Genomic DNA, 17,685 nt, shown 5'->3' with positions numbered 1-17,685 from the left:
GTCTGCTGTGACTTCCTGACGGACCACAGCTGGGTCCCTACTGTGCATGTGCAGCTTGTGTGATGCTCTGTGAATGGTCCAGCGGCCTCCTGGGACATCTTTTGCAGGAGGGGGGAAGAGGCGTCATCCTCACCTAGTTAAACGAACAAGACACAGTTGACGCGTTTCATGCAATAATGAGCACTTATTCATGAAGTGTTTATGAGTAAGCACTCCTGTAGTGTGAATTGCATCCACCCTTATTGCTCTATATCCCTGTGTGTGTTGAGCTGTTTTTAGACGATTTCTAATAAAGATGGCTTTTTACTGAGGTTCAAAGTAGTGCAGTCATCTGGATCTTGTTTGTTTAATACAACTGTGAAGCTTGACTCGCACCCTATGGATGCTGAGTGAGGATTTGCATAGCGTTACACTAACTGGAGCAGCGGCTCTGCATTGTCTTCTCTTTACCTCGGCGAGGATTGCAGAAGTGGGTACTGATAAAAATGTGCTCCCCCCTCAAAAAAAGTTGCCATTACAGGCTTGGGAGAGGAAGCGAACCAGCAGTACTTCCGTTTATAAGCTTTAATATTTGTTCTCCTCAATCTACCTGTCTGCTTTCTTTTATACAATGGATTCCAGGAAACTGGTAATAGGACAGATTCCTGTATCTACTCTGTATTGACTTTAGGCTCCATGCACACTTGCATTTTTTTAAGCTCCTAGAAGCTAAATAGTGTTATCCTACGTGTCCATGCACACTACTTTAGACTATTAGGGCTGGTTCACACTGCCACGACTTGTCATGTGACAAAGTCGCATTAACAACAATGAAACTGTTCTAATCAGTGCGACTTAAGTCACTCCAACTTAGAAAAAAAGTTCCTGCACTCCTTTGGGGCGACTTCATCATGTTTTGCACTGACTTCTGTTAAAGAAGTCGTATTCAAGCGATGAAGTTGCACAGGGATGTCCGCTTTAAAGTCAAGCCGGTGTGACCCAGCGCGTAGGGTTTTTTGAACTTTTGCATCTTGGAGTAGAAAATTTTTTGTAGAGTTTCTTGGAGTGTTATTTCAGCAGAAATACTCTTATATGCTCCTAAAACACTACCAAAAACGCTACTACAAAAACCTTATACCAGAGTTTCTTATCCAGCGTTTTTCCAGCGTTTTCTTAGCTAGTGTGCATGGAACCTTAAAAATGTATTAAAAGCAGAACTTCACATAAAAGTGTGAAAGTTTAGCTCATCCTCCTCTGCTCCCTTCTCTACCATATTTGGTAGCGAAAAAGAAAAAAAAAGTTTTTTTTTTTTTTGACAGCAGGTACCTTTTTATGACAGGTACCTGCTCCCATTTTGGCATTTCTCACTCAGGTGAAAATGATGGAAGTATGCCCCTCCACCTCCTGGAACACGTCAAGCGCCCCAGAAGGCTGCAGGACCAGTCTGAAAGTGCAGCACAACCTTGTGCATATGAGAAGCCAGCTGTGAAACAGCAGAACGTCACAGCCAGCTCCCACAGTCAAGATAGAGGCACTGGTGATCCGAAGACCGGCAAAGAGTCTGGGTTAACACAGTGCTGGACTTATAAGTGTCTGTTTCCCAAAAGTCATCGCCTGTAGTATTTCTAGCAGCTAACTCTTAATTTTTTTTTTTTTTGTTAAATGGCCATAGTTGCTCTTTAAAGGATAAGTTCACCTTTGGAACATGTCACAAGTTCCACCTGTTTTTAGCGTGGAACATGTTCCAGCATCTGCAGCCTCTCCCCAACCCCCCCAAATTGCTGATCACGGGTGCAATGCTTTGAAGGCTCCTTAGAAAAAAAACCCGCAAAATGTAAATTTATTTTTTCAAAAGATGAATGTATCCTTTAAAAATTTTCGATGAACTGCATGAAATGGCGCTTTATATGTCTACCTGGAGTTTGGCTCTAAAGGACTAACCTTGAGATGCCTGCACCTATCTGCAGCAGCCTTCAAAAACCACTCGTTATGGTCAAGTCATGGACTGTTCCAGGAAATGTCACCACCTACACCTGCACAAATTCTTAAGATGGGTTGCCTCATTGAATAGTAGGAATGCTCAGGAAACTGGAAGGGGCAGGACAAGCTTTCCCACTAACGGGAAGTGGCTGAACTCTGCATGTCAAAAGAATAGGAGATTCATTAGTATTAGAAAGCTTTTGCATTTTACACATTTTTTTTAATTGAAATGAAATGTCGTGTCTTGTCCTGGGCTGTCATTAAGGTGACACTAAACAATATCTTTATTTTTTCAAAATTGTCCATACATATCCACTACCTAATGGTCCTGTAACTTATTTTTCATGAAATAATTTCTTACTGTGTTTTTCTGCCTTTTTGTAACAGCCTTCATGAGTTCCAGAGTCTCTCCTTTTCTCCCTCTCTTCCATTTCTGGAACAGTGCATGTTGTTTGCAGTCAAGTGCAGTGCTTTATGCATACTACAAATCCCATAGTTCATAGTCCATGCCAGGAGTTAACAAGACAGGGTGGCTATATTCCTACATACAGTGGAACCATGGAGAATGAACGTAGCCTCTAACAGGAAGTCAGATCACAGCAGCAAGAAAAAACTTCTCTTTCGTTCATTAATGGACACCGCTTCTGATCTTCATAACCATTGGGTTATACTGTCCCCAACAGGAGTAGGACACTAGGCAGAAAAAGAATCTGGCTACGCCTATGGGCAGTCCCAGGGGGTATACTCCCTCTCTCTGCTATAGGTACTTTGTTTTTTTCTGCCTAGTCAGGATTAAGGACCTAGTTCCTTGCTGGGATCTCTGGTCCTGGCAAATTTTTTTCTTTTAGATATACATTTTTTCTCCTGTTTTTTTCCTCTGAGATCTACAATCAACTTCCGGACTGGGTGACGGGCTGGATAATCTAGATACAGTGGTCATCCCAGTCTGGCCAGAGAGTGCACACAGACCTCAGCTCCGTGCTAGGTCGGCCGCGACATAGCCCCACTGGACGGGGTGGGCCTGCGATTTAAACGACCGGGTCTCAGGCCGAGTCGCAGCATTCCTCCTGGACGACAGCCTCCCATTTAGATGGCGAGGGGTTCTGTCTGGAGCGGTGCCCACCTGGTTCCTGGTATGAGTAGCTGTCCCCCCTCTCTCCCTGGAGGGTTTTGGGATGGACGTGGGACCCTCCTTGGGACGGTCGGACCCCCGGGTTCCCCTCATTCCCATCAGGCACCCCCCTTTCATCTGCCCCCATCCTACCCCCCCTCCACTTATGCTGGGGCTGTGTGGGTGGTCTGGTCCACCTCCTGGGGTGGGAGCAGGGCACCATGCTGGCGATGGGGGCCGGGGGGTGTGCCATCTGCAACCCGATAATCGGCTGTGCAGGGGGGGGCTTGTACCTGTTGGGATCACCTGCCCGGGCCTGTCCTTGAGGCCTAGGGATCCCTTCTGGCTTCCTAGGAGCCTCATGGTGCCACGTGGGGCTGCCATTTTGCTGTAGCCTGTGTTTTTCTATGCACGGCGGCCATGTTTGTGTAGTCCGGCGGCCATTTGCGGTGGTTTGTCATTGAAAATAGCGGCGGCTAGGACAGTGGAGCCCTGTGGGCGTCGATTTCGGTGACGGGAGCCCCTCCTCATCTCCTGGTGCTGACTCCTGGATCTTTTCACTTCCTGATCGCTGCTCGTGAAGTGCAGATTATCCTGGTGACTGCAGGTGCCTGTTCCTGCTGGGTGATGAGTCTGGTGGGGTTCTCTCCCTCTCTGCTGGGGATCGCTTGTTGCTTTGTGCCTGACGACCGGGTGGTGCTGCCAGCGGAGTGGGGGTTGTACCTTGCAGTGGTTTACACATTTTGTGGAGTCCCCCTGTTAACTCATGGAGTCTTTTGAGCACATCTTCCCACCTGACCCCCTCTCTGAGGCTGGGTCCCAACCTTCCATCGATGCACTGACAGCGGTTCTGGAGTCCTTTGTGTACTGGGTGAAGGTGGTTTTCTGGCAACGGGCTTACAAAAAGCACCCCTCACCTTCCCCTGCCTTACCTGTTCCATCAGATACTGAATCTGATTTGGCTGCTGCAGACGTGGGTCACCCTGCTGGGTCTGTGACCATGTGCCCGAAATCCTCAGATAGTGAGGATCATTCCTCCACATCTGCAACCGCGCACGAAAAGGCGCTGGTGGAAGCACTGATTGTATCTGTGCGTGAGACCTTGAAGATGGAGGACGCAGCTGCGATGGAGGTGCAGGTTCCCTTTGGCACTCGCATGCCATCCAGAGCGGCAAAGGTGTTTCCTTTCCCTTGCCTATTTTGACAGAACTCTCTCCTAAAGTGTGGAAACGACCTAAGCGTCCCCGTGGGGTCCCTAAGCGATTTCCTAGGCGTAACTCCTATGAGAAGTCCCCTATTAAGAAGTGGGCTGTTCCACTGGTGGTGGTTCCTCTGGTTTCCAGATTGAACAAGGCAATTATGATTCCGGTTTAAGAGTCCCCGGCTTTTAAGGATCCTGCTGACAGGAAGGCGGAGGCTGTGGCCCGCAATATGTACACTTTGGCTGGTTCGGCACTGAGGACAGTATTCACTATTGCCCTGTTGTCGCAAACTCTGATCGAGTGGGCTAGGATCTTACGCCATGACCTCAAGGGAGAACAGCTCCCCCCTGGCTTTGCCAAGCTGGTGGGCCAGCTGTTCCAGGGGCTGCAGTTTATCTATCATGCCTCTTTGGATGTGGCTCCCCCAGTGGCTTGGCTCTCAGTTTTGGCAGTGGTACTTCGCCGTGTCTTTTGGCTCAAATGCTGGTTTGCGGACCAGACTTCTAAAATGGCCTTGACTGATCTCCCCTTTCAAGGGAATTGCCTGTTTGGGGCTACTCTGAATGACATCATTAAAGGTCTCACATGGGACAGGGGGAAAGAGTACTTTTCTTCCGCAGGTTACTAAGGGCAAGAAACTCATCGTAGACGTGGACCCTCCTTCTCGGCTCATAAGAAGTTTTTTCGTCCCTCAGGGTCGACTGACAAGGGCTCAGAGCCTTTCAGGGCCTCTGGGGGATCCAAACGAACCTGGTCTGGCAAGCCGAGAGCGGGCTTCTCCAGACCTGCAGACAAAGCTCCTTCAGCATGAAGGTGCGCTACCACCCGTATCGTGGGGTGGGGGGGCAGTCTTCGTTGGTTTCCGGACCCCGTGGACTTCCCTGGTACAAGACAAGTGGGTCCACAAAGTCATTTGGCCTGGCTACAAGATAGAGTTTTCACTCTTGTCCCCAGCAAGGTTCTTGCACCTGTACCTGAACGTTTTCAGGGTTTTTACTCAAACCTGTTTACAGTTCCCAGGAAGGAAGGCAAGCTGAACTGCTTTGTGCGGGTGCAGAAGTTCTGAATAGAGTCCATTCAAACGTTGGTGGCAACCCTACATCAGGGGGATTTTCTTGCCCCTATTGACATCAAGGATGCTTACTTTCACATTCCAATATGTAGCGGTCCCCAGCGCTTCCTCCGCTTTGCCGTGGGAGAGGAACGTTATCAGTTTGTGGCATTACCTTTTGGTCTCGCTTCTGCTCCTTGGGTCTTCACAAAAGTGTTAACCCCGGTGCTTGCATTGTTACACAAACGGGGGATCGTGGTACTGGGCTACTTGGACGACCTCCTTCTGCGAGCAGTGTGCCCTACTGCTGTGGTGGAAAACCTGGAAATCACCATATGAACTCTGAGGAGTTCGGCTGGATTCTGAATTCTCAGAAGTCTGCTCTGGTTCCTGTCCACAAAGCTGGACTATCTGGGTCTGACTCTGGACTCGACCTTAGCCAGAGTGCTCCTTCCTCTGAACAAACTCCAGAAATTTCAGGCTCCTGCTGTCCAGCAGGTGGTCAACCCTCCGGAGTTGCATGCTGGTGCTGGGCCTGATGGTGTCTATGTTCGAGGCGGTTCCGATTGCACAGTTCCATGCGAGGTCCCTGCAAAGGGAGATTCTGGCCAAATGGCACAAGACTCACCAGTCTCTGCTCAGGGGATCTGGACACTGGAAGAGTCCAGACTACCGATCTATGTCTTCGAACTCTGAGCGATCAGACTTCTTAGTGGCTTCAGACTGGCCTTGCTGGGCTTGGTACGCCAATCTGGTGCAGATGGTCACTGATGTTCCTTGGAAGCTTCTTCTCAGGAGTATCTGCTGTCCCAAGGACCAATCCTCCATCCTGCTTTACAGTCACTGGCTTTGATGGCTTGGCTGTTGAACGCCAGGTGCTGAAGGATAGAGGTTTGTCTGGGTTGGTGATTCCAACACTGTTAAAAACTAAGAAATCTACTTCTAGGAACAGCTACCATCGTACCTGGAAGAGGTATATTGTGTGGTGTGAGTCTCTTGGGGTTCATCCTCACTTCTTCTCGGTGGCTCAGATCTTGACCTTCCTTCAATGGGGGGATTAAACAGAAATTGGCCTTGAGTACCATGAAGGGCCAGGTGCAGGCTTTGGCAGTCTTCTTCCAACAACCCTTGGCCACACACTCCCTGTTGTGTACCTTTCTTTAGGTTGTCCGACATTTGGTTCCTCCAGTGCAGTCTCTGTTGCCCCCTTGGGACCTCAATTTGGTTCTTTGGGTCCTCCAGAAGCCTCTCTTTGAGAATCTTCAGGACTATCCCTTGCTTCCACTGTCTCAGAAAGTGGCTTTTTTTGGTGGCTATCACCTCTTTTTGCTCAGGGTGTCGGAACTGGCGGCATTATCCTGTTCACCTTACTTGGTTATTCACGGAGATAAGATGGTTCTTCGCCCCTGTCTGTCCTTCCTCACAAAGGTTGTCTCTGATTTTCATTTGAATGAAGACATTGTGTTGCCTTCCCTGTGTCCCAGGCCAAGACATCCGAAGGAAATTGCCTTGCATGCCTTGGATGTGGTCCGGGCAATTAGGGTTTACCTGGCAGCTACGGAGTCTTTTAGGAAGTCAGTGCTCACGGTTGGGCCTCGGAAAGGGTTGTCCGCTTCCTCCGCTTTCCAGATGGATCAGGCTATTATCAGGCCTTTTCCATCAGGGGTCAGGTACCTCCTTTGCCTGTCAAGGCACACTCTACTCAGGCACTTAGTGCCTCCTGGGCCTTCCGTCATCAGGCGTTAGTGGCGCAGGTATGCAAGGTGGCCACCTGGTCGTCAGTGCACACTTTCACAAAGTTCTATAATGTAAATGTGTTGGCATCTGCGGATGCTTCTTTTGGCCTCAAGGTTTTTCAGGCTGTTTAGAGGACTTAATCCTCTTTGAGGGTGTATTGTTTTTTTCAGGTGGGCTCCAGTTGTTTTGGTTGCACTCCTGTTGGCTACTGTTCCCACCCCTCATGTTTAACACTACTTTGGGACGTCTCAATGGTAATGAAGATCAGGAGCTGTGTCCCTCAATGAACATCAGAGAAATGGATTTTACGGTAAGTAAAAAAAATCCTATTTTCGAGGAGGCTAAGAGCAATAGAAGGGACTTTTCTAAGTTAGGAATACATACTGGAATACTTTTTTTTGCAGTTTAGTGTCACTTTAATTCTCATATAAGTGCCGAAACACCAGGCAGTATACTGAACAAAATTCTGTGTATGTTTTTCGTAGTAAATTTTCATTACAGTTCTTGAACATTTCTGGTTCTGCAGGGGCTCTAAGAATTTCAGCAGTTGCAGTGAAGACGATTTTGAGAAGCTGACACTGAACAAAGGTGGAGGCTGCCTCCTAAATGTGCCTAGCCCAGACGAGTCGTACAGTGCTCCCTCCTGTGGGAACAAGCTGGTGGACCCGGGGGAGGAGTGCGACTGTGGGAATGAAAAGGTCAGACAGAATATAAGCATAGAATCCTTCACATGAATGATAAACAACCCAAATATTACAATTATTAATAAAACTGTTGTTGTAAACTCTGGCAGGAATGTGAGAAGGATCCATGCTGCCAGCCTGGGACCTGCAAGCTGCGCTCAAGAGCTCAGTGCGCCTACGGATCCTGCTGCCAAAACTGCCGGGTTAGTCCCTTAAAAGTATCTTATATGCTTGTGTCTGTATTGTATAGTATCATATATGCTTGTGTATGTAAGCTGCACAATCGTTAAGAAATCGCAGTCTTGATATTCAACCCCCCTCATGATCCTAATCCAGCATTTCTACGACTCATACAGTGCAGAGATTTTCTCTGCTCACTCACAGCTGTCGCAAAAAAAAAAAAAGCCTCCTGCAAAAGTTTATTAACATTGCTCAGCGCTGTGAGATCACTATAAACAAAGTATAATTTCATTCTTTTAGATCAAGGGATGAACTTCGGTCTGTAAATGAGGTCTGTTTTAACCACTTAAAGACTAAGCCTTTTTCTTACACTTGTTGCTTACAAGTTAAAATCAATATTTCTCTTTCGTTCATTGACGGACACAGCTACTGATATTCATAACCATGCTCCCTACAGGAGTAGGACACTAGGCAGAAAATAATTCTGGCTACACCCATAGGAAGTCACAGGGGGATACTCCCTCTCTCTGCTACAGCCACTCGGTTTTTTTTTTGCCTAGTCAAGAGTAAGGACCTATTTCCTTGCTGGGATCTTTGGTCCTGGCAACATTTTTTAGATAGAAAATGTTTTCCTCCTGGATTTTTTCCTGTAAGATCTACAATCAACTGCCAAACTGGGTGACGGGCTGGATAATCTAGATGCAGTGGTCACCCCAGTCTGGTCAGTGAGCGCACGCAGACCTCAGCTCCACGCTAGGTCGACCTTGACATAGCCCCACTGGACGGGGGCTGGCCTGCGAGTTAAACCCCTCACAAGGTCTCATACGACCGGACCTCTGTCCAAGTCGCAGCGTTCCTCCTGTCCGACAGCCCCCCTATTTCGATGGAGAGGGGTTCTGGCTGTAGCATGCCCACCTGGTTTCTGATATGGTGAGCAGTGTTAATTTCGTCGACTAAAATGTTTTCGATGACTAAATTATTACAATTTTAGTCTACTAAAATAGGATTAAAACTAAAACAATTTAGATGACTAAAATACGACTAAAATTAAAATAGCATTTTAGTCATAAGACTATGTAGCACCCTCCTATATAGGTGCTAGGTAGGGAGTGTAATATGCTTATCAGGGGAGTAGCAGGTAAAACATAGTTGCTCTGTCTGCTTATCAGGTAACAGGATTTCTAGTCAGGCCTGTTGCATGTGTCCAGGGTGTGATTCATCTGAGCTGAGGGAGTGTCCCCACTGAATCCAAAAGGGAGGCCTGTTGGACAGTGGCGGAAACCCAGCCAGTGACACACAGGCTTTTGTTGCTGTCCCAGTGGGTTGGCACAGAGAGTGGTGCATCCTGGGATAGGCTATAAAAGCTAAGGACACATGTGGCAGGGGTCTTTGGGCAGGAAGCCAGGTCCCAGAAGGAGGGTGACGGCTGTCTCTCTTTCTGTTTGCTGAGATGGTCACAGGTGGTCGGCTTTGTGGACCAGGAGTGTGGTGCTGAATCCGGAGGTCCAGGAAAGCTGACTGGTGGAGGTGAATGCAGAGCAACCTTGGGAAAAACAGTGTCCGTGAGTACCGGGAAGCTTGCCAGCGGTCTGCCCAGGAAGGGGACCACTCCACTGGATAGAGTCAGTGGACGGGTGTCAGCACACACAGGCAGTGAAAGTAAAGGGGTGCCAAGTTTAGAACCCTGAAGAGGATAATCAAGCAGGAATCTTTAAAACTATCTTCACTTTAGTGGCAGGGTGAAGCAGTGGCCTTGCCGCATTCTACACTGTCTGAGTTGTCCTCAAGATTGTGCATAGTTCATAGTTGGAGTATTCCACTCATCCCTTCTCCCATCCCAGTTCTAAATAAAACCACAAAAACCAACATTCCCTGGATTATTGACTGAGCCAAGGACTTTCAATGCTGTTTGTCTGCTATCAGTTGCTAAGGGTAACCCAGGGGAATCCAGAAAGTGTAAGTCTCAGCAGTCCTCTAGGGGGCAGTGCTACAACTATAACTGAAACTAAATTGAAAATTTACATCAAAATTAACACTCCTCTGCTGGCCATTTCTAAATCACAACTCAATTCCATCCAAAGCCTGTAATAACAGCACATTAAAGTTTAAAATCTTGGAACTCTGAGCGTTCAGATTGTGTCTGGATCATTGGATGGATCGTCTTCAGGGTTGTCCAGTGCGCATTCAATCAGACAATGCCATGGCCGTGGCTTATGCCAATCACCAAGGGGGCACAAAAGGTCACCTGGCTGCTCTGGAGGTAGCTGGCATTCTGAGGTGGGCAGAATGGTTTGTTCCAGCCCTCTTCGTCGTACACATTCCTGGTATAGAAAACTGTCAGGCGGATTTCCTCAGTCGGCAGGCGTTGGACCACGGAGAGTCGTCCCTTCATCAGGAGGTGTTCCATCAGCTGTGTCTCCGGTGGGGCAACCCCGAGGTGGATCTATTGGCGTCTCGGCTCAACAGAAAGAGGCAGAGGTTTGTGGCTGGGTCAAAGGATCCTCTAGCGGATGCCACCGGCTGGCCCCATGGGGTCTGTATCGTCTGATATACATCTTCCCTCCTCTCAAGCTTCTGCCAAGACTTCTGCGCAGGATTGAGGCAGAAGGGATTCCGGTTATCTTTGTGGCTCCGGACTGGCCTCACTGGGCTTGGTACACTGATCTGGTGCGGCTGGTCGCCGGCGTTCCTTGGCAGCTTCCTCTCAGGGAGGATCTGCTGTCCCAAGGACCGATCTTCCATCCTGTTTTACAGTCACTGGCTTTGATGGCTTGGGTGTTGAACGCTGGGTGCTGAAGGATAGGGGTTTATCTGAGTCGGTGATTTCTACACTGTTAAAAGCTAGGAAATCTACCTCTAGGAAGATCTACCATTGTACGTGGAAGACGTACATTGCGTGGTGTGAGTCTTGGGGTTCTTCCTTGCTCCTTCTCGGTGGCTCAGATCTTGACCTTCCTTCAACGGGGGGGTTGAACAGAAATTGGCCTTGAGTACCATCAAGGACCAGGTGTCGGCTTTGGTGGGCTTCTTCCAATGACCTTTAGCCACACACTCCCTGGTGTGTACCTTTCTTCAGTTTCTTACATTTGGTTCCTCCAGTGTGGGCTCCGTTGTCGCATTGAGATTTTAATTTGGTGCTTTCAGCTCTATAGAAGCCTCCCTTTGAAAATATTCTGGAGATTCCCCTGCTTATGCTGTGCCAGAAGGTGACCTTTTTAGTGGCCAACACCTCTGCGCACAGGGTGTCGGAACTGGCGGCGTTATCCTGTCGTTCCCCTTACCTGGTGATTCGCAGGGATAAGGTGGTTCTTCGCCCCTGTCCTTCGTTGCTTCCAAAGGTTGTCTCTGATTTTCATTTGAATGAAGATATTGTGTTGCTTTCCCTGTGTCCCAGGCCAAAACATCCAAAGGAAATTGCCTTGCATGCCTTGGATGTGATCCGGGCAATTAGGGTGTACCTGGCAGCTACGGAGTCTTTCATGTAGTCAGACTCTCTATTTGTGCTCATGGTTGGACATGGAAAAGGGTTGTCCGCTTCCTCTGCGACAATTTCTAGATGGATCAGACAGACGGTTATGGAGCCTTTTCCATCAGGGGTCAGGTTCCTCCTTTTCCTGTCAAGGCACACTCTGCTCGGGCAATTGGTGCCTCCTGGGCCTTCCGTCATAAGGTGACCACCTGGTCATCGTTGCACACTTTCACAAAGTTCTATAAAGTGGATGTGTTGGCATCTGCGGATGCTTCTTTTGGCCTCAAGGTTTTGCAGGCTGCTGTTTAGTGGACTTGATCCTCTTTAGGGCAATATTGTTTTTTTCAGGTATGCTCCAGTTGTTTTGGTTGAGCTCCTGTTTCCTGGTTGGCTACTGTTTAACCTTGCAAATTTTTTGGTGTTCCCACCCCTCATGTTTAACACTGCTTTGGAACGTTCCAATGGTTATGAAGATCAGGAGCTGTGTCTGTCAATGAACGAAAGAGAAAATGGGATTTTTGACTTACCATAAAATCGAATTCTCTGGTGTTCATTGACGGACACAGCATCCACCCCTCTGTGGAGTTATAATTCTCCTGACACTGCTTGTAACAAAACAAGTGGCTATAGCAGAGAGAGAGGGAGTATACCCCCTGGGACTGCCCATGGGTTTAGCCAGAATTATTTTCTGCCTAGTGTCCTACTCCTGTAGGGGGCAGTATAACCCAACGTGTTATATCAGAAGCTGTGTACGTCAATGAACATCAGAGAAATGGATTTTATGGTAAGTAACTTAGAACCCCCAAGCATTATATACATTTTTTAGCAGAGACCCTAGAGAATAAAATGCTGGTTGTTGCAATATTTTATGTCACATTGTATTTGCGCAGCAGTCTTTCAAACACAATTTTTTGGGGAAAAAAGTAAACTTTAATGGATTTTTAAAAAAAGCTAAACCGTAAAGTTAGCCCAATTTTTTTGCACAATGTGAAAGACGATGTTGCTGCGAGAATCGTGATCTTTATTCTAGGCAAAAAAATTGTGATTCTCATTTTATCGAATCGTTTAGCTCTAGTATGTATAGCTTTTGAAAGATTATGTCTGTGCTGTGCAGTGCACACAACTCCTTTTAGTTGACCTTAGCAGGAGAAGCCACCCCATGTAAGCTACTTGAGCTGCTCAAGTGGTAACCTAAACAGGGCTAGGGACTCCTTGCTTGTAACACCATCGGTGCTTGGTAAATGGCCCAATACAGTCACATGGAAAATACTGAGCACTTTCTTTGATCCATGGAATGCAATTGTACATGAGGAAATAAAAGATCAGTATATGCTGCTTGGGAGGGGAAATTAAATGGGCAAAGCACTGTCTGTATAAGGGGAGCCATAGTCCTTTTTGGTGCATTTTTTTTTTATTCTTCCTGTAAAATATTGATTTTACAAATAAACATTTCTTATAGGGTGTATTCAGAACAATTTGCAAAGTATACAGACCTGTACCTTAAGAAATCCTAGCATTGCATGCAGACAACCCTGTGTTGAGCTGAATAGGATGGGTTCAGTCTGGTTTAGCTCTGCTAGAAGAGTGGGGGCTCAGAATTCTGTAAAATCTGATCTCCTCAGCTCTGCATGCTGTTATTCTGGTTTGAATCTACCATCTTCTGGCTGTAATTGGTAAAAATGAATCCTTCATAATTCATATTTATCTGAATATAAGTAAACATTTTGTGTATACTTTGGGCACCAAGCATCATGTTTTTTTTTTTTGTTTTTTTTTTTAGAAGTTATTTATTTTATTACTATGGAAGAAGATTGGCAAAATTAAAAATAGCAAAAACATAATGGCTTGTACACATGTCCATACATGGGCTGATCGAGGAAAAAAAGAACGGATTCCCCCATACTCACAAGAGAGGTGGATGGAGGAATCCTTTCCGTCGTCTGATTGTATTCTGACAGCGGGACTCCTCCACTGTCAGAATACATTGATCAGCACTGCAGCTGACTGTTTTCTAACAGTCCCATTTGAGTGAAGTTGATCATCTGATTGACTTTTTTTTGAGCAGGAATGGCCAGGAATGGCCATAGATGGAATCTGGACAGTTTAGCAGGGACTTTCGATCCATCTATGGCCATCTTTTGACTAAAGTAACATTAATGTGTATGTGGGCTAACATTGCTCTCCTCTACGTTTTATGCCTTTTACTATCTTACTGTTTTTTAAATCCTTTGAGCTGATCACTGTTTTTATGTGTCACTGTGCAGTTTTCTCCCGGTGGTACCGTGTGCCGTGCCGTGGCGAATGAATGTGATCTTCCAGAATACTGCAATGGCTCTTCACCCTTCTGCCAGGCTGATGTATTCATTCAGAATGGAAACTTGTGCCAGAACGGCCAAGCCTACTGCTACAATGGCATATGCCAGTACTACGATGGCCAGTGCCAAGGAATTTTTGGACTGAGTAAGATAACCTGCTTGCCAGAAATGAGGTCCCAATACAGTACTATGTCTTCTTTATGTTCAGTCTGTATGCACACTTTAGGATAATGTAGGTATGGAACTGTTGTCGACCCAAACTGTGCCAGTGAATATTAGGCTTTAAAACAAACATTCTAATGCACTTGGTGTAATGCAAAATTGCAGCACCATAGAAATCAGGACACAAGAAATATAACCTTAAACACAAAAATTGTGCGCAAACCCACATAAAAACAAACTTTTTTTTTTTTGTTAGCGTTTACATATATACTGTATATGTAATATTTTCTGTGCATAGATCAATCATAAAATTAACAAAATATACACCTAAATACCATAGTACAATCAAATAGTAATCCAAAAAGTATTAATAAAGAATCTGTAAAGCAGTATGTGAAAAAAATTAAAGTCCATACCCATTGTCCACATAAATGCCCACGGGAATAATAAAGCATAAAACAACTTACATCCCCTTGTGACTACAGTGTCCCCATCTTCTGATGGCTGCTTCCAGCAGGATAATGCACCGTGTCACAAAGCTCAAAGGATCTCACCACTGGTTTCTTTAACCACTTGCCGACCGCCACGCGGTATTTACGTCGGCGGTCAGCCCCTCACAGGCAGAGCGACGTAGGACTACGTCGCTAGCCTGTGAGGGTCTAGGGAGCGAGCGCGCGCCGCCGGACACTCGCGATGTCCGCCGGTCACTCGCGATTGTCGGGTGGAGAGGGAGAAAGGCAGGCGGCTGATGTAAACAAGCCGCCTGTCATTCTCCCCTTTGTATGAATAGTGATCATACGGTTCTACTATGTAGGACCGTTGATCACTGTTCCTACACCTCAAGCCACAGCCAATCACAGTTAGAATCACGCCCCTAGGGATACACATAACCCCTCCCTCTCAAAAAAAAGTTAACCCCTTCACTGCCAGTGTAATTTTACAGTAACAGTGCATATGTGTAGCACTGATTACTGTAGAAATGTCACTGGTAGCCCCAAAAGTGTCAAAAATGTCAGTCAAGGGTCCGATCTGTCCGCCGCAATGTCGCAGTCCCGCAAAAAAATCGCAGATCGCCGCCATTACGTGTTAAAAAAAAAAACAACAAAAATGACAAAAATCTTTCTCTTTGTTAGTAAACGCAATAACTTTTGCGCAAACCAATCAAAATACGCTTTTTGTGATTTTTTTTTTTTTAACCAAACATATGTTAAAAAAAAAAATTGGCCCAAAATGTTAAATTTTGATTTTTACTACAAGCACTGAACCTATTCTCTCTGGAGAAAAGACTATTGAGGGGGGATATGATATCAATGTACAAATACTGTACTGGTGACCTGAGCATAAGGAACAAACTATTCAGAGAAAGGAGATACAATAAGACACGTGGCCACTCACTAAAACTTGAGGAAAGGCGGTTCAACCTTAAAGTGCGTAAGGGGTTCTTCACTGTAAGAACGGTAAGGATGTGGAATTCTCTTCCACAAGCAGTGGTATCAGCAGGGAGCATTGATAGTTTCAAAAAACTATTAGATTGACACCTTAAAGACCACAACATACAGGGGTATACAATGTACGGTTAAAAGCAAACACACATCATAGGTTGAACTGGATGGACTGATGTCTTTTTTCAGCCTCACTAACTATGTAACTATGTAACTTTTTTTTGGGGGGAATTTCATATAAAAAAATGTGAAAAATATTGTTATTTTTACAAAATTGACGCTGTTTTTTTGTTTATAGCGCAAAAAGTAAAAATCGTACAGGTGATCAAATATCACGTCAAATTCGTTTAGGTACAGCGTCGCACGACCGCGCAATTGTCTGTTAAAGTCACGCAGTGCCGAATCGCAAAATAGGCCCTGGTCAGGAAGGGGGTAAAATCTTCCGGGGCTTAAGTGGTTAACATGACTATGAGGTCACTGTACTCCAATGGTCTCCACACTCACCAGATCTCAGTCCAATAGAACACCTTTGGGGTGTAGTGGAACAAGAGATTCCCATCATGGATATGCAGCCGACAAATACTGCTGCTATCGTGTCAATATGGACCAAAATCTCAGAGAAATGTTTCCAACACCTTGTTGAATCTGTGCCATGAAGAATGAAGGCAGTTCTGAAGCCAAAAGGGGGTCCAACCCAGTACTAGCAAGGTGTACCTAATAAAGTGGCCTGTGAGTGTATATATAGTCACACCTTTGTTTATACATGTGTTTGTGCACTATTTTTGTGGTTTTTAGGTTTTGTGTACATGGACATTGCTCAGTAAAGTTTTTTTTTTTAGAAAGACTGCGAATTGCAGCATCTGACCACATTTAAAGTTTAGCCCCGGGGAAAACAAAAGTGTCCTCACATTGCATTGGTTAAATGTTTGTTAATGTCTAGGGGAAAGCAGTTTTACCTATCTGATCCTCCATTCCTGCAGCAGCTGACATTCTCCTCTTCTCTCCTGCACTCCAGAGGAGGACTTTTCATTAGTGTCTTCACATCCAGTGCAGAGCTATGGATCCTGCATTGATCTGGATGAGGTCAGAGGTCCTGCAGATGCAGGGACCCAAGGGAGAAGTGGCTGTGGTAATCAGTCTTACAGCAGAGGAGCGGCTAAGTAAAAGTTATTTTCTCCAAGTTGTAAATGAACATTAAACCCTTGCAATGAGGGGGGGGGGTCTCACTGCAAGGGAGCATATTTACCTTACCTGAAATTAAGCTTTAACACAGAAGTCAAATTGTTTTTGGATAAGTTCCCTAGGCACACACAGGTAGAACATAATCACACATGGCTTTGGGCAGGCTTCTCTGCACAAGGCTGAAATATTATTGAAGACAGGAATGGGTATGTGTACATGTAATAAACTACTACCTATATTTGTTGTCTCTGTCGATAAGATATGTTTGGATTTTCAATGAGTTGGTAAAGGCTTATTTATTTAATCATTTTATTTTTATTTTTTTTTGCTTTTGTAGAGGCAAAGGCGGCTGCTCCCATTTGCTTCCGAGAAGTAAATTCCAAAGGGGACCGATTCGGGAACTGTGGCTTACATGGCAATGTGTACAAATCATGTGATGCCAGGCAAGTAACCATTTTGGGAACTGAAATGTATTGCTTCAAAGCCCGTAATGTAGCATGTATATGGCAACAGGTTGTGGACTGTAGCATTGAGCATATATTTATCAGTTTATAAATTGATTATTATTATTGCTCAAATAAATTTATTTGAGCATTAGTTGTTCAGGTAGTGGCAGAATTGAATTGGAACAGTAGCCATTTTTATTTTTTGTTTTAGGTTTTAGATCGAATTGGGATTTTCAGGATTTATGCTGTCTATGCCACTGTGTGGGAGATTTTACCCTACCTCCTGTAAAGAAAATTACACAGGAAATGGGGGAAATCTCCCAAAAAAGAACTAGGACAACAATAAAGAAAAAAAAAAAAAAAACTTTACAGAGTGCCTAACCTCTCTCTACTGTTTTGCCTATCCAGTGAGGCATAGTATAAGTTCAGCTTTACATATGAATACCCCTAGAACTTCCTCATTAGCCTCCTCAATACTATTAGCTATTATTCTCTCTGCAGATGCATTTTTCACAATAGCTTTTACCTGTAAGAGATCTAGTGCCAGGTCACAATGCGTATAAACGTCTCATAGACCTACAGCGGATCTTCACTGCGTCTGAGCACCACAAACCAAAAACACTATTTAATTAATTTTTAATATTCAAAGCAGACCCCCCCCCCCTCCCCCATCCATCCTTATCTCCATGCTTTATTTTGTTGAGAAATCAATTTGAAAAACACCACTCTAGCATTTCCTGGCCTTG

At 45.6% G+C, this 17,685-nt stretch overlaps 1 protein-coding gene across 1 annotated transcript in view; it reads left to right on the top strand.

Moving 5' to 3' along the window:
- The window catches only part of ADAM9 (ADAM metallopeptidase domain 9), a gene marked incomplete at its 5' end in the record, with an annotated part of 144,878 nt that overhangs the window by 98,318 nt on the left and 28,875 nt on the right, over nt 1–17,685 (top strand). Inside the window, 4 exons of the mRNA XM_082253704.1 lie at nt 7,587–7,758; nt 7,854–7,946; nt 13,657–13,852; nt 16,831–16,936. Of these exons, the coding sequence (XP_082109830.1) occupies nt 7,587–7,758; nt 7,854–7,946; nt 13,657–13,852; nt 16,831–16,936 (567 nt within the window). The remainder of the gene's footprint in view (nt 1–7,586; nt 7,759–7,853; nt 7,947–13,656; nt 13,853–16,830; nt 16,937–17,685) is intronic.

The sequence above is a fragment of the Pelophylax lessonae genome (genome assembly GCF_965119305.1).
Source record: "Pelophylax lessonae genome assembly, chromosome: 4".
NCBI classification, from domain to species: Eukaryota; Metazoa; Chordata; class Amphibia; order Anura; family Ranidae; genus Pelophylax; species Pelophylax lessonae.
Note: the sequence above shows the minus strand (reverse complement) of the source record. Positions and strands in the feature narration are given on the sequence as shown.